General features: G+C 38.0%; 1 protein-coding gene across 3 annotated transcripts in view; it reads right to left on the bottom strand.

The window, feature by feature from the left end:
- sbf2 (SET binding factor 2) overlaps positions 1–19,272 on the bottom strand; it is a 572,061-nt gene that overhangs the window by 243,547 nt on the left and 309,242 nt on the right. For all 3 annotated transcript variants that reach the window (XM_072272620.1, XM_072272618.1, XM_072272617.1), the window contains exon 12: positions 10,005–10,133. In XM_072272620.1, the coding sequence (XP_072128721.1) occupies positions 10,005–10,133 (129 nt within the window). The remainder of the gene's footprint in view (positions 1–10,004; positions 10,134–19,272) is intronic.

Raw genomic sequence — 19,272 nt, forward strand, 5'->3', positions numbered from 1 at the left:
TCTCTCCCTCATTCTTCTAAATTCCAGACAGTACAGGTCCAGAGCCACCAAACACTCCTCATACGATAAGACTTTCATTCCCCGCATCACTTTCATGAACCTCCTTTGAACCCTCTCCAATGTCAGCACATCCATCCTTAGATAAAGGGCCCAAAACTGCTTTCAATACTCCAAGTACAGTATGACCAATGCCTTATAAAGCCTCAGCATTACATCCCTGTTTTTATATTCTTGTCCTCTCGAAATGAATGCTAACATTGCATTTGCCTTCCTCACCATCATCTCAACCTGCAAATTAACCTTTAGGGAGTCCTGCACAATAACTTCCAAATCCCACTGCATCTTGGATTTTTGAATTTTCTCCCTGTTTAGAAAATGGTCTGTTTTTGTTCCTTCTCCCAAAGTGCATGACCATACACTTCCTAACATGGTATTCTAACTGCCACTCATGCCTTATCTCCCCATCTGTCAAACATTTGCTACAGCCTCTCTGCTTCCTCAATACTACCTGCCCCTCCATCTTTGGATCATCCGCAAACTTAGCCAAAATGCCTTCAATTCCACGATCCAAATCGTTGATACATAATGTAAGAAGAAATGGTTTCAACACCGACCTCTGTGCAATACCACTAGTCACCACAGTCAATCAGAAAAGGCTCTCTTTATTCCTACTCTTTGCCTCCTGTCAATCAGCCAATATTCTATTCATGCCGGCATCCTTCCTGTAACACCATGGGCTCTTATCTTGTAAAGCAGCCTGAGGTGCAGTACCTTGTCAAAGGCTTCTGAAAGTCCAAGTACACAACATTCACCAATTCTTCTTTGTCTATCCTATTTGTTATTTCCGCAAAAGAATTCCAACCGATTTGTCAGGCAGGATTTTCGCTTAAGAAAACCACACTGACTTTGGCCTATTTTACCATGTGCCTCCAAGTACCCTGAAACCTCATCCGTAATAATCTGCTCCAAAATCTTCCTGTCATTGAGGTCAGGCTAACTGACCTATAATTTTCTTTCTTCTGCCTCCTTCCCTTTTTGAAGAATGGAGTGACATTTGCAACTTTCCAGTCCTCCAGACTAACTTTTAAAAAGATGTCCTCTAAATTGTATCTTTTGGACTAAAAAGTGAACACTTCATACTTCATTCTAACTGCCATGTATCTACCCATTCTCTGAGACTATCCTTAATTACATAATGTCTCCTACTATCCTCACAGTTCGCAATACCTCCAAGTTTTTACCATCTGCAAATCTAGAAAGTGTGATTGTGCTGTTGTGACAGTAACTGAGATCAGGCTAAGAAAAAGCACAATAATAAGGTCTAAATATTCCTAATACAAGATGTTGAAAAATGGTCTTAAAAGATAATGAAGGATTAGGATTGACAGCATGCAAAGCTAGAGAATTATTTAACAGCAACAATTACCACTCCTGCCTTCTTTCCAAATCTATACTAAAGCAATAACATAAATGATTCTTTGCATACTTATAGTATCTATTTTATGGTTTTATCTGTCATATAACACATCACAATTTGGAAAAACAACCTAGATTCATATTACCAGGCAGCCCGGTTAACTTGAGCATCTGAACATTTGTTCAAATCAGAACCATATCTCACATGTGGCTTATTCTGCTGTCCTGTGAGGCCATCAAAATAGAAGGAGCCCCTTTTAACCAACGGGTATCCTGTATTTAGTTCCAAATTGAATCAAGGTATGTCAGCCACAAATGATACTGGTAGTAAGAAAAATAATAGTATTTCAAATCAAGAAGCAAAGACAAATAGGAAATCAAAAACATAGTAAATTGTAAGGAAGTCTTATTTGACCAGCATCACTCTAATTCTTTACAGGCGTACTTACAAGTTAAGAGTCAATGCAACGTGGTTCAACTTTTGAACAACACAACTGTAAGGTGAAATATGTATAAAAAGTGGGAATTCAAGTCCTACAATATCAGTTCTGGGATAGGATAATATTCATACATTTTATTAAAAATTCCTAAATTTAAGTTAAGTGCAATAAGTAGCTTTGCATCTAATTCTTTGTCTTGTCAGTTTCACTTAAATGAATAAAGTCCAGGATCTTGCACTCGGTTTAATCCTATACGTTATCTGAGGTAATCTTTTAATTCAATCAGTGAAGTCCTATCATAAAAGGATACTGGATGTTTACAGCAGTCTAAACAGTTGAATTTAAATACACAACCATTTAAATGAGTAACAATTTACGTATTTAAATGAAATACAGAACAAATTAGAACATTACTACAGAACAATAAAATCATATTAGTTCCTAATAGTTATTGGAGGAATTCATCCAGCATATGCTGCTTTTTTTTTGATTGACTGTAAATGAACAAAATCAGTGCAGACCCCTATTGCAGGTAATGGACTACCTTCATACAATGCTTTTGATGTTTGCTTCCTCCAAATCTTCAGTTTCATTCTAACATTTAAGATGATTGTTAATACCTTCAAATTCTTTGCAGTTTCCAACTTAAAGTAGGCCACTTCTCCCATCTCCAAGCCTGAATGCTTGAAACCACAGTGAGAAAAACAGTTCCGAATTGTCTTACTGCTTATTTCTCGCCAACTATGAATAACAAAAATCATTGCTTTTTGAACACAAATACATGCAACTGACACTATTTATAAACTGGTCGTTCCAAGCACTGTGTAGTGTCCAATGGCCACATAAGTGCATGTGACTGATGCAAGTTAGCAACCTCGTGTCCCAATTAAGCAGCATGGTGACCCAAATAAACTAAGGAATTCCGGATACTTCCTCGATTAGTTTTTGTTCTTTAAGAGTTTTCCCAAGTAAGCGGCTGCACCTTCTCTAAGATTTGTCTCAAATAAGCAACTGCCCTGATGAACCAATGGCCCAATTGACTGTTATCCACTGTAGTGTGATATGGGCATATACATGCATACACAAATGTGGAACCAAAGTAGGCTACTAAGCACCTTCACCTTGATTTGTGCTGCAATATGGTCATAGCTGATCCAATATCGTCACCTTGCCACAATCATCTTAGATTCTTAATTTGCAAGGGGGTCTAACAAGGTGACCTTAACCACCTTGGACTTCAAAACAGTGCATTCTAATGAAAAGACACGCGTAATTAAGATGCAAAGTGACATAAATCATAAAACCAACAAAATGTACAGAGATGGGCTTTTATAACCCATTTCGTTAATGCCAACTGTGATGGCTAGCTGTGTTAATCCCATGTTCCTTATTCCTTTCCATGTCAAGCACTTGTCCAAATGTATTTTAAACCTTGTAATCAAATCTGTCTCCACTTCTTCTTTTGACAGTTTGTTATGCATATTTCACCTTTTGCATGGAAAACTTACTTCTCAGATCGCCTTTAAATTTTTACCCTCTCACGTTAAATTTGTGGCAAGTAGTTCTTGACTCTCTTACTCTGAGAAAAAGATTCTCATTATCTCTCCAACTAATGCCTTCCAATTTTATAAACCTCCATTAGGACACTCATCAAACTTATATGTTCCAGTGAGAACAAAATCAGCGGATCCAATCTCTGCTTATAAATATGCTCCTCTCCATTCTATCCTTAAAATGCATACATTTAATTAGAATACTGAAAATAATTACACAGATTTGTGGTATACTGGCCCTTGCATCAAGTGGACTGGAGTACTACGAGGTGCATGAGATCAGACAGCAATAGCAATAGTTGGGTAAGTGATACTTTTAAATACTGTGAGTGTAGGAAGAACATATTGGCCTTGGAGGGACACAGCTAGGGGGATTTACCTGAAAACTACCTGGGCTTTAAGGGTGACGCTATGAGACTGCAAAAAAAAAAATGGATGTACAGTATATTCATAGGAATTTGGAAACCTGGAGGTAACCTTATCGAACCCTTAAAGTTCAGAAGGGTGGGGGGGGGGGGGCCCAACAGCTCTGTGATAGCCAAGTGCAGGTTCTTCAGTACTCTAAAAACCACCCTGGGAACTTCTGATACATGGCAGGTCAAAGTGCCAAAGCAGCACCTGGGATGATATTGAGGATCTCAAGGCCTTGTCTGTAGAGGACACAGAAATTCTGAAGTAGCAGAAAATGCTCTGCAACTCACTAGGTACTTACCTGCCCATCCCAACAGTCACTTTCTACCACATCCACAGATAATTCTGCTCATCTTTCCTACTGATGCCCCTCATCATGTTATAAACTTCCATCAGGTCACCCTCAATCTTCTATGAACCACGGGATGGAGATAAATTGTTTCTGCTGGGAAATTCGGAAACACTCTATACAGTGGTTGGCAGGCATTCAGAGAATCTGTGGTTCATATATTAGCTCAGCCGTTTCAAAACCCACAAAAGTGGAATCGTCATCCTCAATCTTGTGGTATTGCCTGTTAAGATGAAAATTGGCCATGGAAGGTACACTGCATGGATTTACAAGAATGTAACCTAGGCCACTGTACTTTGGTCAGCCTTTATGAATTAAGCTGAAGGATCTACTTCCATGCCGTTTTGCTCTAACACTCATATCGATAAAACTATAACATTGCATGAGACAGAATTTCAAAGCCTGAAGGTAATCCAATGGAAGTTCACAAGATTTTAAAGACAAGTGACAGAAAAAATGGAGATGAGCTATTTCTGCTTACCAGATGGTCTATGACCAGATGCTTGTGACTAAAAATCAGAGTACGTTCTCTGGGAGTAAAATTGGGAAACACTCTATCCAGTGGTGGTAAGAACCTGCAAGACTCCAACAGGTGGCAACTGATGATAGATTTAATATCAGCAATCGATCAGAAACTAATAATTGTAAATTTATTTAAAATATTAAAACTCTCTGAGGATGGTGATGACATTAGTCGAACTTTTGGGACTGGATTGCTCAGGGACGTAAAGTCCTTGTAACTGTATATGTGACACAGGACTGACAAAATAAACTAAGGACAATTCTAGGAAAGCTGCAAACAAGTAATGACTGAGTCATTAAAAAAAGCTGAAATTTTAGGAAAGGTTTTTAAAAAATTTATGTAAATGAGGGATTTATATTTGGGGAAAAAGATACCAGAAGAGGGGCACATGCAGCACTAATTTTCAAAATAAGGCTTTCTGTTCTAGGATCTGTCTGGAACCACTAAAATTATTTAAACTGAGTGGCTCTTGGATGAGTTGGTATTAGCGACTAAAGTTGGAATACTATTGGTCCCTGGCAACACTCCACTGATGCTCCCTGGAATAACCCTGTGAGTTACAGTGTGATATGATTCTTCTCAGACAAGGTTCACTGAGGATCTTGGTTGCAGATCTGGCTGCAATGAACACAGTTTCTTAAAATCTTCATGACTCTTATAGTCTCCAGAGATAAATATACTGTGAAAGGTCTCCAAATGTACATCTGCTTTAATATATCCAGCTGGATGGATGGTGCCAGGACTGTCTAGCTATTCATGTGCACTTATCAATTAAAATGTTGCTTCTTTTATATTGAAAATTCCATTAGAAAGCTAATTTTTCACCTTTCATATACCAGCTCCATAATTGTTTTTACATGTAATACTCTCCAAGGATTACTAGGAATGTAAATGAATGCTTTCCAGGCATTTTTCTTTTTTTTCTCCCATTGAACTTGTAGTAAGACCTAAAGTTACCACAAGCAATCCCACTTAAGGCATTTCCTTTAAAAAGTACTTTAGTTTTGATGAATTGGTCTTGACAAAGTTGCATGGAAATGGAAAGTTTTAAAAAAGGCTGTATCATCCTCACACTTCATCATGCAAATCTGAATGGAAATTACTTGGGTGGCTTCTGCAGATGACACTCTGATGATACTGGATCTAGCCCTAGGAGATGGAACAGTATAGGACAGGAGCAGGCCCCTTGGCCCATCATGTCTGCACCAACCAGGATGCCAACCTAAACTTGTCCCATCTGCCAGCTCATGGTCACCTCTCCTCCACATTTTTAACAGTTGCTCTTGTATTTGTTCCTACCATCTTCACTGGCAGTGCATTCCAAACACCTAACACTGTGTGAAATTAACCTGCCTCACAAATCTCCTTTAAACTCTCTCTCTCTCAACTTAAATCCACCTGTTTTCTGTACATTGGGAAAAATTTCATAATTTTATATTGGTAAATTGATTTATTATTGTCATATGTACCAAGAAACAGTTAAAGGCTAGCATACTGTCTAGGCAAATTGATTCTTTACAACAGTACATTGAGATAGTACAGTAACAGAGTGCAGAATAAAGTACTATTAGGTTACCTCCTAGTCTCTGACAATTCAGAGAAAATAATCCGAATTCATCAAACCACTCCTCATACTTAATAAAGTCCAATCCAGACAACATTCTGGTGAACCTGTTTGGCACCCACTCAATATATCCTATCGTATCACAACCTGAACTATACTCAATATTCCAAAACTGGCCTAACCAAAACCCTTTTAAGACAAAGCTTTATAGAGCTACATGAAGTGTCAACCCTACAGTCAATGCCACAAAAGATGAAGGAAAGCATGTTGCACACTTGCTTTACCACACAACCCACTTACGTTGTCACTTTCAGGGAGCTATGGACTTGCACTCCTTTGTCATCAATAATCCAAAGGGTCCTGCCATTTACTGTGTACACTTCCTAATGCATTTGACTTCCAAAGTGCATCAACTCAAACTTTTCCAGATTATCCATTCTCCACCCAAATTTCCCACTGATCAAAGATTAAGGCCACAGTAGTCTCCTTCCTTTCCTTCTTCAGAATATCTTTGGATAAAGCTCATCAACCCAGAGGAGTTATCTGCCCGAATGCTTTTCAAGACACCCACCTACTTACTCCTTAATATCATTGCATCTTAGAGTATCAACAGATCCCTCTCTAATCTCACCATTATCCATATCCTTCTTCATGAATACCAATATGAAGTACACGTTAAGGATATCGCCTACTTCCTTTGGTTCCACGCATAAATTCCTTCCTTCATCCTTGATCAAACTGAGCTTTTTCCTAGCAACCCTCTTGCTCCTAATACACATATAAAATGACCTGTAATTCTTCTTAATTCTATATGCAAAAGGCATTTTTAACCCTAACGTCTTGTTTAAATTCTTTCCAGCTTCATTTGCATTCCTGAAGGCCCTTGTCTGATTTCAGCTTTTACTTGTTGACTAAACTTACAATATCCCTTCTCACCCAAGGTTCCCTTACTTTTATTTTTTTATCTTTCACCCTCACAGGAACATGCTGTTCCTGAACTGTAATCAACTGGCATTTGAAAGACTACCATATGTCAGATGAGGATTTACAGTGGTGCTAGAAAGTTTGTGAACCCAGCATAAATATGACCTAAAGTGTGATCAGATCTTCTTACAAGTCTTAAAACTAGATAAAGAGAACCCCCAATTAAATAAATAACACAAAACATCATACTTGTCCATTTATTTATTGAGAAAAATTATCCAATATTACAAGTATTTGTTGGACCAAGTATGTGAACCTTTGCTTTCAGTAACTGGTGTGACCCCTTTGTACAGCAATAACTTCAACTAAATGATCCCTCAACAACTGCAAGCTGTCCTGGCCCTGAGGCAGCAAAGCAGCCCCTAACAATGATGCTCCTTCCACCAGGCTTCACAGTTGGTATGAAGGTTTGGTATTGGTATGCAGTGCCCTCTTTCCTTCAAACATAGCAATGTGCATTTTCGCCAAAAAGTTCAACTTTTGTCTCATCTCTCAACAGAACATTGTCCCAGAAGCGTTGTACAACAACTATATGGTCTTTGGCAAACTTGAGACATGCTACAATGATTTTTTTGGAGAGTAGTGATTTCCTCCATGATGTCCTTCCTTGAACACCATTCTTGCCAGTGTTTTTCTTATAGTGGACACATGAGCAGAGACTTTAGTAAGTTCTAGGGATCTCTGCAGGTCTTTTGTTGTTACCCTTGCGTCCTTTTTCACCTCCTTCAGCATGTTATGTTGTGCTCTTGGTATGATCTTTGCAGGATGCCCACTCCTAGGGCCAGTAGCAACAGTACCGAGTTTCCTCCATTCGTAGACAATTTCTCTGTGGACTGACGAACACTCAGGTCCTTAGAAATGCTTTTGCATCACTGTTCACAAAATGCTCCCCCGAATGAAGTTCCCATCAATTAGCTTGGCCCACTCTCAAGTATAATGTCTAGTAAGATCCTAACCTAGTTGAACTGTCCATGAATTCCTAAGCCCCAAGATTCAAACAGAAAGTTGGAATTACCCCAACCTGGGAATTTTGATCCCCATGTGCCTTGAACAACTGTGAGAAAATAAAGTCAGCATTCAAGCTTATTTTGCAAGAATTCACTAACATAATGCCATTGTTGGCACAACATGAGCTCAGCTATGCCAAGAAATTTGGAAAAAATGCTTTCATTCATGTGGCATCTCACACATTCTCAGGATCTGCTGAGATCACACAATAAATTCTTGAGTGTAGCTTGAACATATTAGCTCCTGATATAAAAGTGGGAGATGCTGACAATACAAAGAACATGATTCAATAAGTTTTCAATGACAGCAAGAAAAAATCATTTTTGAAAGTATATTAGAGTTTAGAAGACATCTAAAAGACGCCACGGAGTTGTCATCTATGAAGTATGTGCACATTGAAAGGTGAGCAAGTCTGGTTGTTAGAACCATCTAGTCTTTGTTTCCAGTGAAACATGTTATGATCTTGCTATGAATCAGACTCTTCAGGCTTCATCAGACTCAAAACAGCAGAGATTTTTAAAATAATTCCTGTGATGTTATATACTCTGACCATTTTATTCATGTTTTACGAAGAAATTAAAACACTAACATCTAAAATTCATCATTAATTCATGATACCTCCATTTCTGAAAGTCATAAGTCAACTAAACTGTATTTTAATAAAAGTGGAGTTTCCACTGCTAATGCATCTTGTCACTTTAGCATTCCAATTTGCACTACATCAATTTATACAGCTCAACTTCGCATCATTCCATTGTTTTTGTGCTTGTTGCTGTACTTACTGTATTTATCATTACCATGTACATACTGAGTTTCACAAGAACATGGGATTTCATTGCACCTTGGTGAATATGAAAATAAATAAATCTAATCCTGAAGTTGCAACAAGACTGAAAAATATCACCCAAAATGCAAACAAAATTGTCCCACTATTAAACAGCTGCTGCATGCACAGAGCTGTGTAAAATAATTTTCCAGGCATCCAAAAGGTTTCTCTTCAACTAGTCTTGGGCCAATCAAACTACTTCAGGTCAAGGCAGAGTTGAGAGTAAGAAACATGCCATAAGAACAATTACAAGTTAATGTTACAGACTATTTCTTCGCATTGTCAAATTTGCATTTACCCATACAGAGAAAATATTCATTTTAATTAGCTGAACAAAATGATTGCCCCATTGCAAAAAACAATGCTTTCTTAAATTTAGACACCTTATGTGTCATAATTACTATCACTAATGTAAAAAATAAAACCTTAATAACAGGATTGAAAATAGTATTTCTCAAAATAGGTGAGAAGTAATTCTGAAATGCTCCAGAGTTTGGAAAAGTGCTATGCAAAACAACGTTGTTTACGTTCAAGACTTAAATCGTGAAGCATCTCATTCAACAATTAAGTAGTCGCTCTTTGTGCCAACTTGGAGAGAATCTAAACCACAATCAAAAGCAAAATGAGGTTTATTGGTCAAGATCAAGGCTAAATAGAAAACAATGATGCCAGAAGGGAACATTCCAAAATAGCATGTTGTTATTGCCTCCATAACACTGAAAGCAATTCTTGGAAACCTAACTATCAAGTAAAGCTAATGGGACTAGGAGTAATTTATAACACATGCACAAAGCAATTATTCAGACCATTTTGATTGTTAAAATACTAGCACAAGTCATTTCAATAACATTCATAACGTAAAACACTCCTAAAACTATAATCATTGAAATATTTTAAAAAGAGAATAAAGGAATGCTAGAAAATTCTTACATCATCAAACAAATCGCAAGATCTGTAGGGAGGTCCCCTTTCTGACACAAATCCTGCAAATGCCATTCCATCAAGAACCTTTGTCAAAAAGTCATTTTCAATCAATCCACGTTGTCCCAGAAAGGCTGCCTGCAAAATGACCAAATATTTTCAAATAAATAACAATAGATTTGTTTGTCACTGAGCATCACTTTCCATTTCACACGTGAGCCTCAACTTTGAAAAATATCAGTGAATGATATTCAATTAATGTCCTTTTGAATGCATAACATAGTGGGAAATAAAAATAACAAAAATTGGATTTACGAAGCATACAACAGATGCTGGGATTCATGGTCAATGGCACCACAAGTCCTAGTTTTTGTTGGATGCTTAGTAAATACAATTACTCTTGGGGCTATTATGCAAATACATTCAATTATAACTTTATTTCCTCAAGGATTATTAATGAAAAGAATTTTGTAAATTTAAAATGTGTTACAACTGAAGGTGACAGGCCACAAATGTTATTGGCATGCTAAGTAAGAAAAGCAACTAGGGTATTTTATAAGGTTGATTCCAAATGACATTATTTCACATACAAAAAAATCCTGCACTTTCAACTACTACAACCGATTAGGATTTAAGCCAACAAGGTAGAAAACTATATTTTTGATGGCAGTGGAAAATAAAAAATGTAAGCCTTTAAATTTGTTGAAGATGATGAAAATGCAAACAGGTATAATTTTCCAATTTTATTACGGTCTATTTTTAAAATGTTTTATTTTATAAGACTCTTTGTAAAATACAATCAACTCCTGTCATTTCTCCCCAACAAAAACTTGGCTGTTATTTTTGTAGTGGTTCTTGACATATGTGCATATTCAAATAGCTTATCAACACCTCTACTTTCTGAGAATGCTGAAGAGAGTTGGACTATGCACTTCCAATACTTGCATCCACCTAGAGATGCGCAGTAGAGAGCACCCTAACATGCCATATCACTGTATGGTACCGAAACTGCACTGAAGTGGTCAGGAAGGCTTTACAGTTGGGTAGTCAAAACTCCCTCACGCAGCATACCCACCATCAAGAAAATATATACAGAAAAGTGTTGGACAAAGACCAGCAATATCATAAAGGATGCCACCCACCAAGCTCATGGCCTGTTTGTCCCACTTCCATCAGGGAGAAAACTACGTAGTTTCCATGCCAGGACCATCAACTGAAAAATAGTTATTTTCCCCCAGACAGTACAGCTGATCAACACCTTCACCCACTAACTCACCCACCACAACTTTATCATTTACTGTCAGCATCACCTTTATGTATATACACTCCTTTACCTAGTATCACTTTATTTACATATAATCCATCTATGTATATAAATTATCATGCATATTGGTAATTATTTCTGTTTTTATTATTGTATTCTTTACCTTAATGTGCTTTTAAATTCTACACTGGATTTGGAGTAACAATTATTTTGTTTTCCTTTACACTTGTGTACTGGAAATGACCTTTAATAACCTTGGATCTTTCATCTTGATTCTTGAAATACTGGACTCATTTTAACCCAGGAGTGCGGAATTAAATTGGGCAGATACCTTTGTGCAACTCTAAACGTTTGACAAACTTTATTTCCAATGCAGAAACACGGGTAAGGTTTACTAAGTTAAAAACTAAACAGCTAAATGTGGAAACATACAGAACAAAGTAAGTGTAAAAATGATATGTAATTCTATTGTCCATTTCAGACTTAGATACTTTCATTGTGCTTCTGATCATAATTTGTTCAAATACACTTCATTAAAAGCTACCATGTTCTTATTCTGTTAAGTCCCATGCTGCATATTTATACGCTGGCAGTATATTTTTTGTGTTCAGTTTAAAAAAAAAACCATCATTACATGCTGTCATAACAATACTTGCTGGTATGTAATTGAATATTAAAACATACCTTGTAAATTCTCTACCATGGAACTTAACTACTTTATTACAAACGTACAATGCCTGCCATACAACCATTAGGCTGTCTATGAGTATTATAGAGTTATAACACAAAAAAAAACAGGCCCTTTGGCCAACTCTTCCATGCCTATGATGCTCTTTTTCTGAGCTGGTCTAATTTGCCTGCATTTTACCCATAACACACTAAACCTCTGCTCTCCATGAACCTATCCAAATATCCTCTAAATGTTTAATTCTACATGCCTCTATTACTTCATCTGACATCTCATTCCAAACATGCACCATCCACTATGTCAAACATTTGCACCTCATCTCCCTCAAATCCCTCTCCTTTCACCTTACACATATTCTCTCTAGATTTAGACTTCGCTACCCTCAGGAAAAGCCCATCCATCTATGCTCCTCATCATTTTATAAATCACTATAAACCATAAAACCATAAGATATAGGAGCAGAATTAGGTCATTTGGTTGGTCCAATTTTTCATCTTCATCATGGTTGGTCCAATTTTTCTCCTAGCCCCAATGTTCTCCCTGTGTCCATTCATGCCCTGACCAATCAAGAATCTATCAACCTCTACCTTAAATATACATAAAGACTTAGCCTCCACAGCTGCTTGTGGCAAAGCATTCCACAGGTTTACCACTCTCTGGCTAAAGAAATTCCTCCACATCTCCATTCTAAAAGGACACCCCTCTATTCTGAGGCTGTGTGCTCTGCTCCATGACCCTCTCACCATAGGAAACGTTCTTTCCACATCCACTCTATCAAGGCCTTTCACCATTCCATAGGCTTCAATAAGCTTACCCCTTATTCTTGTGAATTGCAGTGAATCTTGCAATCATTTTTGTGAACTTCCTTTGAACCCCTTTCAGTTTCAGCAAAACTGCTCACAATAATCCAAGTAAGGCCTCGCCAGTGCCTTATAAAGTCTCAACATTACATCCTTGCTTTTATATTCTAGTCCTCTTGAAATGAAAGCTAACATTGTATTTGCCTTCCTCACCACAAACTCAACCTATAAATTAACCTTTAGGGAATCTTGCACAAGGACTCCCAAGCCCCTTTGCTACTCAAGTTTTTGTATTTTTTTCTCCATTTAGAAAAGTTAATCCTTTCATTTCTTCCACCAAAGTGCATGACGATGCACTTCCCAACACTATATTCTATCTGCCATTTTTTTTTTACCCATTTTCCTTCTGTAGCTTACTTCCTCAAAATGACCTGCACCTCCACCTACCTACATATCGTCTGCAAACTTTGCAACAAAGCCATCAATTCCATCATCCAAATCACTGACACATAATGTGAAAAGAAGCAATCCCAACACAAACCCCTATGGAACACCACTAGTCACTGACAGCTAACTAAAAATGCTTCCTTTATTCCTACTCCTTGCCTTCTGCCAATCAGCCATTGCTTTATCCATGCTAGAATGTTTCCTGTAATACCATGGGATCTTAGCTTATTAAGCAGCCTCACTTGTGGCACATTGTCAAAACCCTTATGAAAATCCAAGTACACAACATCAACCAATTCTCCCTTGTATATCCTGCTTGTTATTTCTTCAAAGAATTTCAACAGGTTTGTCAGGCAAGATTTTCCCTTGAGGAAACCATGCCGACTACAGCCAAGTACCCTGAGATCTAATCCTTAATAATTGACTTCAACATCTTCCCAACCACTGAGGTCAGAATAACTGGCCCATTAACTTCCTTTCTTCTGCCTCTCCCCCTTCCTGAAGAATGGAATGACGTTTGCAATTTTCCATTCTTGCAGAACCATTCCAGAATCGAATGAAAAGATCACTACTAATTCTTGAAAGATCATTATTTATGCCCCCACAATCTCTTCAGCCACCTCCTTCAGAACTCTGGGGTGTACATCATCTGGTCCAGATGACTTATCTACCTTCAAACCTTTCAGTTTCTCCAGTTATGGTAACTTCACATACTCAGCCTTCTTCACTCAGGGGAAAACAGTCCCAGCCTAGGCAGTGGCTTCATAGTCATAGTCATACTTTATCGATCACGGGGGAAATTGGTTTTCGTTACAGTTGCACCATAAATAATAAATAGTAATAAAACCATAAATAGTTAAATAGTAATAAGTAAATTATGCCAGGAACTAAGTCCAGGACCAGCCTATTGGCTCAGAGTGTCTGACCCTCCAAGGGAGGAGTTGTAAAGTTTGATGGCCACAGGCAGGAATGACTTCCTATGACGCGCTGTGCTGCATCTCGGTGGAATGGGTCTCCTTATAACTCAAGCCTCCAGTCATGGCAACATCCTTGTGAACCCTTTCTGTACTTTTTTCAGCTTAGTCACATCCTCCCTAGAGCACTGGGATCTGAACTGCACGTATTCCAGTACAGTTTTACCAACGATGTGACATCCCAACTCTAGTACTACCTCCCCAACTGTGAAGGTCTATCCTCGCCATACTCCCCTTTCACTACCTTGTGTGTTTTGCCATCATTTTCAGGGAACTATGTACTTGTACTCTAGGTTTCTCTATTAAATAGCATCCGCTAGGGCCCAACAATTCACATGAAATGTTAGCCCTGGTTTAAATTCCCAAAATACCATACTTCACATTTGTCTGAATTAAATTTCACATGCTTTTCCCTTCCCCAAGTTCTCAGTTCATTTTTGTGCTGACGTATTTAAACTTTGGAAACCTTCATCATTGTCCACCATAACATCAAATTTGGTGTCACCTATAAACGTACCAATCATGCCACCTACATTCTCATCTAACTCATTAATATAGTGGCATGCAAAAGTTTGAGCACCCTTGGTCAAAATTTCTGTTACTGTGAATAGCTAAGTGAGTAAAAGATGACCTGATTTCCAAAAGGCATAAAGTTAAAGATGACACATTTCTTTAATATTTTAAGCAAGATTACTTTTTTATTTCCATCTTTTACAGTTTCAAAATAACAAAAAAGGAAAAGGGCCCGAAGCAAAAGTTTGGGCACCCTGCATGGCAGTACTTAGTAACACCTCCTTTGGCAAGTATCACAGCTTGAAAACACTCCTTGTAGCCAGCTAAGAGTCTTTCAATTCTTGTTTGGGGGATTTTCCCCCATTCTTCCTTGCAAAAGGCTTCTAGTCTGTGAGATTCTTGGGCCATTTTGCATGCACTGCTCTTTTGAGGTCTATCCACAGATTCTCGATTATGTTTAGGTCAGGGGACTGTGAGGGCCATGGCAAAACCTTCAGCTTGCGCCTCTTGAGGTAGTCCGTTGTGGATTTTGAGGTGTGTTTAGGTTCATTATCCTGTTGTAGAAGCCGTCCTCTTTTCGGCTTCGGCTTTTTTTTTTTACATATGGTGTGATGTTTACTTCCAGAATTTGATGGTATTTAATTGCTCATTGCGGCCAAACAGTTCTATTCAAAAGGTTCAAAGGAACATCTAAACAAGCCTGATGCATTTTGGAAACAAGTCCTGTGGACTGATGAAGTTAAAATAGAACTTTTTGGCCGCAATGAACAAAGGTATGTTTGGAGAAAAAAGGGTGCAGAATTTCATAAAAAGAACACCTCTCCAACTGTTAAGCACGGGGGTGGATCGATCATGCTTTGGGCTTGTGTCGCAGCCAGTGGCACAGGGAACATTTATTGCTGGAGAGAAGAATGAATTCAATTCAATACCAGCAAATTCTGGAAGCAAACATCACACTGTCTGTAAAAAAAAGCTGAAGATGGAGAGGATCTACAACAGGATAATGAACCTAAACACACCTCAAAATCCACAATGAACTACCTCAAGAGGCGCAAGCTGGAGGTTTTGCCATGGCCCTCACAGTCCCCTGACCTAAACATCATCATCGAGAATCTGTGGATAGACCTCAAAGGAGCAGTGCATGCAAGACGGCCCAAGAATCTCACAGAACTAGAAGCCTTTAACAAGGAAGAATGGGCGAAAATCCCACAAACAAGAATTGAAAGACTCTTAGCTGGCTACAAAGAGCATTTACAAGCTGTGATACTTGCCAAAGGAGGTGTTACTGAGTACTACCTTGCAGGGTGCCCAAACCTTTGCTTTGGGCCCTTTTCCTTTTTGGTTATTTTAAAAATGTAAAAGATGGAAATAAAGAAGTTTTCTTGCTTAAAATATTAAAGGAATGTGTCATCTTTAACTTAATGCCTTTTGGAAATCAGGTCATCTTTTACTCGCACAGCTATTCACAGTAACAGAAATTTTGACCGGGGTGCCTAAACTTCTGCATGCCACTGTATATGCCAAACAACGGGAGGACTCAGCACCAATGCTCCCTCTAATACTTTTTTTTACAGCTCTGTGGACCAACCATTCCTCTGAGCAGGAAATGATTCCACGGCCTGAAAGTTGCAAGGCATTTAAAATATTTTTTGTAATAGGCATATTATGGCGTCAGCATTCACCAGGCTGGCAGTCTACTAACAATAAGCAACCGATTTACATTCTGTGTTTATTGTTACAATTTGTAACATTGTTGTAACTTGAATGGTTCCTTAAGGTTATTATAGCCAGAGGATGATAGCGAGGATAAACTACCGCTACCTATTAAGTGTTTCCTGAGGCATGCATCTCAAATAGCCTCTGACAATCAAGTCCAGCTCCTGGCCTTCACATGTGGCTTATCTCCTAAGCCTGGTGGAACCATTTCCACTGACAGGAGATGGGGCAAAGGCGAGTTACAGCTGCATTAAAAAAAGTCACTTCAAGCATATGGAGTTCATTAGCCATGTATGGTTCACATCTCATACAAAAGAAAAACTCTGATCTCAAACCTCCACTGCCTTGAGGCTATATCCACTCATGGGGAAGTCTTCACCAGCAAACCCCGAGGAAAAATCCAGAGCTGGAGTCCCTTACGTTGAGGTCAATACTGACTGGCACCTCCTGCGACACCACTGGCGCCAAACTGTATAAGTCTCTGATGTCTTTTGAATTAATCAGCTACATGGAGAGGGGGAGCCAGCTACCGGGAGAACAGCTTGCTTTCTAATACCTAGTACCTTGCATATCAAGTAAGCAGCTGGTGACGCAACATCCAGGGTCGACCCAACCAACGGAAGGCCTCTGTAACTTGAAACACTGACAACATAAATAAGTTGAAGCTCTAAAATGTTACAAAGAAAATGGTGTGGTATATTTATTTTAAAAACTTTATGGTTTATTTTCATTAATATAATTACAGAGCATTTCACAATCATATCAGCATAATTTCAAAATTATATTAGCATTTTATAAAAGAAAATTCCAGCTGAACGGCAACAAAGGCAACGTGTGCAGGAGCATTTCAGTTACCGTGTGGCCGCGTGCAACTGAGGGGGAACCATGTCCAGCAGCAATCCCTGTGGCACACCACTGGCACAGTCTTTTAAACTGGAAAGCAACCCACCACTACCAATCTGACTATTTTCACTAAGAATATATCAGGTGCTAGGAATTTTTAAAACTTATGTAACCAGGTGACCGTTGAATATCTTTTTTTATTGTTAAAGTGCACTTATGTATTCACCTTAGTAATGCTAAAATAGCTACCTGTGCCTTTAAGAGAAAATGGTGATGTCATTTTGCAGGTATGGAGTAGATCAAAGAGTTGCCATGTTCTAGAGAGAACAATATTCGATACTTTTCCCAGGTTTGGTGAGGAAAGATTTTTACGAGTAAATTGATCAGCGCAGGATTGCTTGATTGGGTGATGTTCCTTATCGGCCTAGAAAGTTAGTCTTTTTAGTACTTCAACTACAAGGCAATATATTGTAAAAGTTCTTGTAAAAGTTTATTTTTGTGTTATTGTTTCATGACTGAATGCAAATGTAAAAGAATAGTGTGAATGTGTTAATCTCCGTACACACAGCATGAGTGAGAAGAATTCGTTTCAAGGTCTAGCCTACATGTGTTTGGAAGTTAAGCACGTATCTCTCTTAGTTAAGATGAGATGTACTTATTCATAATTTTGATGTTGTGTATAAGGTACATGGTTGATGGAATTCTAATGTCGTTTCTAGTGTTCTTTTAGAATTGCCACTACCATATTGGTTTTGTATATTTTGTTTTAGTTATTTTCCATACTGAATACGTAACAAGGGTGTAGACCAAAATTAAACCAAGATTGTAACAGCAGGAACTGTGTTTTTTTTCAATTCATTTCATTGTTTTTATTTCAATACCCTTGTTCTGCATTAAAACATCTAATATAAATAAAGGAATTAAAAAACACAAGTATTTGTTGTCGTGCAAGTGTATCTTTCCCCAGGCTACAAGACTTATATTACAAAAAAAATCAATGATGGACAGTGAAGATTAGAAATGAAAGCTATTCTGACTCTTCTGGAGGCTGGAAACATTGTTCTGTTGCAATGGATACTTACACTGTACTGACCTCCAAAATATACATGACAACCATATGGATTCTTGCATTGTTCCATCAGAACAGCAGTACTTTTTATTCAGTGCACTCTAATGAGATAAAACTTCAGAAATTTGCCTACATTTGAGTCACTAAGTGAACAAAAATTTAGAAAGGATATCTTAATTTGTTTTTTTGTTTTACACACACAGAGCAGTGGGTGTTTGGAATGTGCTGCCAAGTAAGTAGTAGCATTTAAGAAGTTTTAGGTAGACACATGGGTAGGCAGACACTGGAGGAATAAAGACAATGTGAAGGCACATATCATGGGCAATAAGGCCTGTTCTTGTACTATACTGATCTTTTTCTATACATAGCTATCACTGAAGATGACAATAATGGTCATCATAATGCAACACTTAGATAAACAGAAAGAAAATTTGCACAAAAGCATATTAAATCAAAATGAAAACTATACACATAGGATGGTGAAATCACCAATTGCCTAACCAAACTGATCTTCTTGTAATTCCTCACTATAACTTCCTTCAAAAGATCAAGACAAAATATTTTTGTTTTATATGATTTGGGGGGGTTGATGTGCTTGATCCATTTTGCTCGATTTTTATGCAGGATGGTGGAATTTGGGGGTTGATAATGGTGCTGCCTTTCTTTTCTTGTTCTTTCTTGGTTTCGTGTCTACCCGGAGAACTGAAGAATATCAGAGTTGTATATTTTGATAATATATGAACCTTTGAATCAATGACTAAAAAATGCCCATGTCATTGATTCTACAATGTTCCTCACCATTTTAGACACACTGACGTACTAATCCCAGTTGGAAAGGAGATGAGTCTATATGAATTACTTTCAAACATAATGTCAAAGTTAAACATCTAAGTTGATCAGGCCTGTCTTTGAAAACGAGTCAACTAAATTTCTCCCCAATACTCAACCTCAGTCAGGTACCTG

This window comes from Mobula birostris, chromosome 11 (genome assembly GCF_030028105.1).
Source record: "Mobula birostris isolate sMobBir1 chromosome 11, sMobBir1.hap1, whole genome shotgun sequence".
NCBI lineage: Eukaryota > Metazoa > Chordata > Chondrichthyes > Myliobatiformes > Myliobatidae > Mobula > Mobula birostris.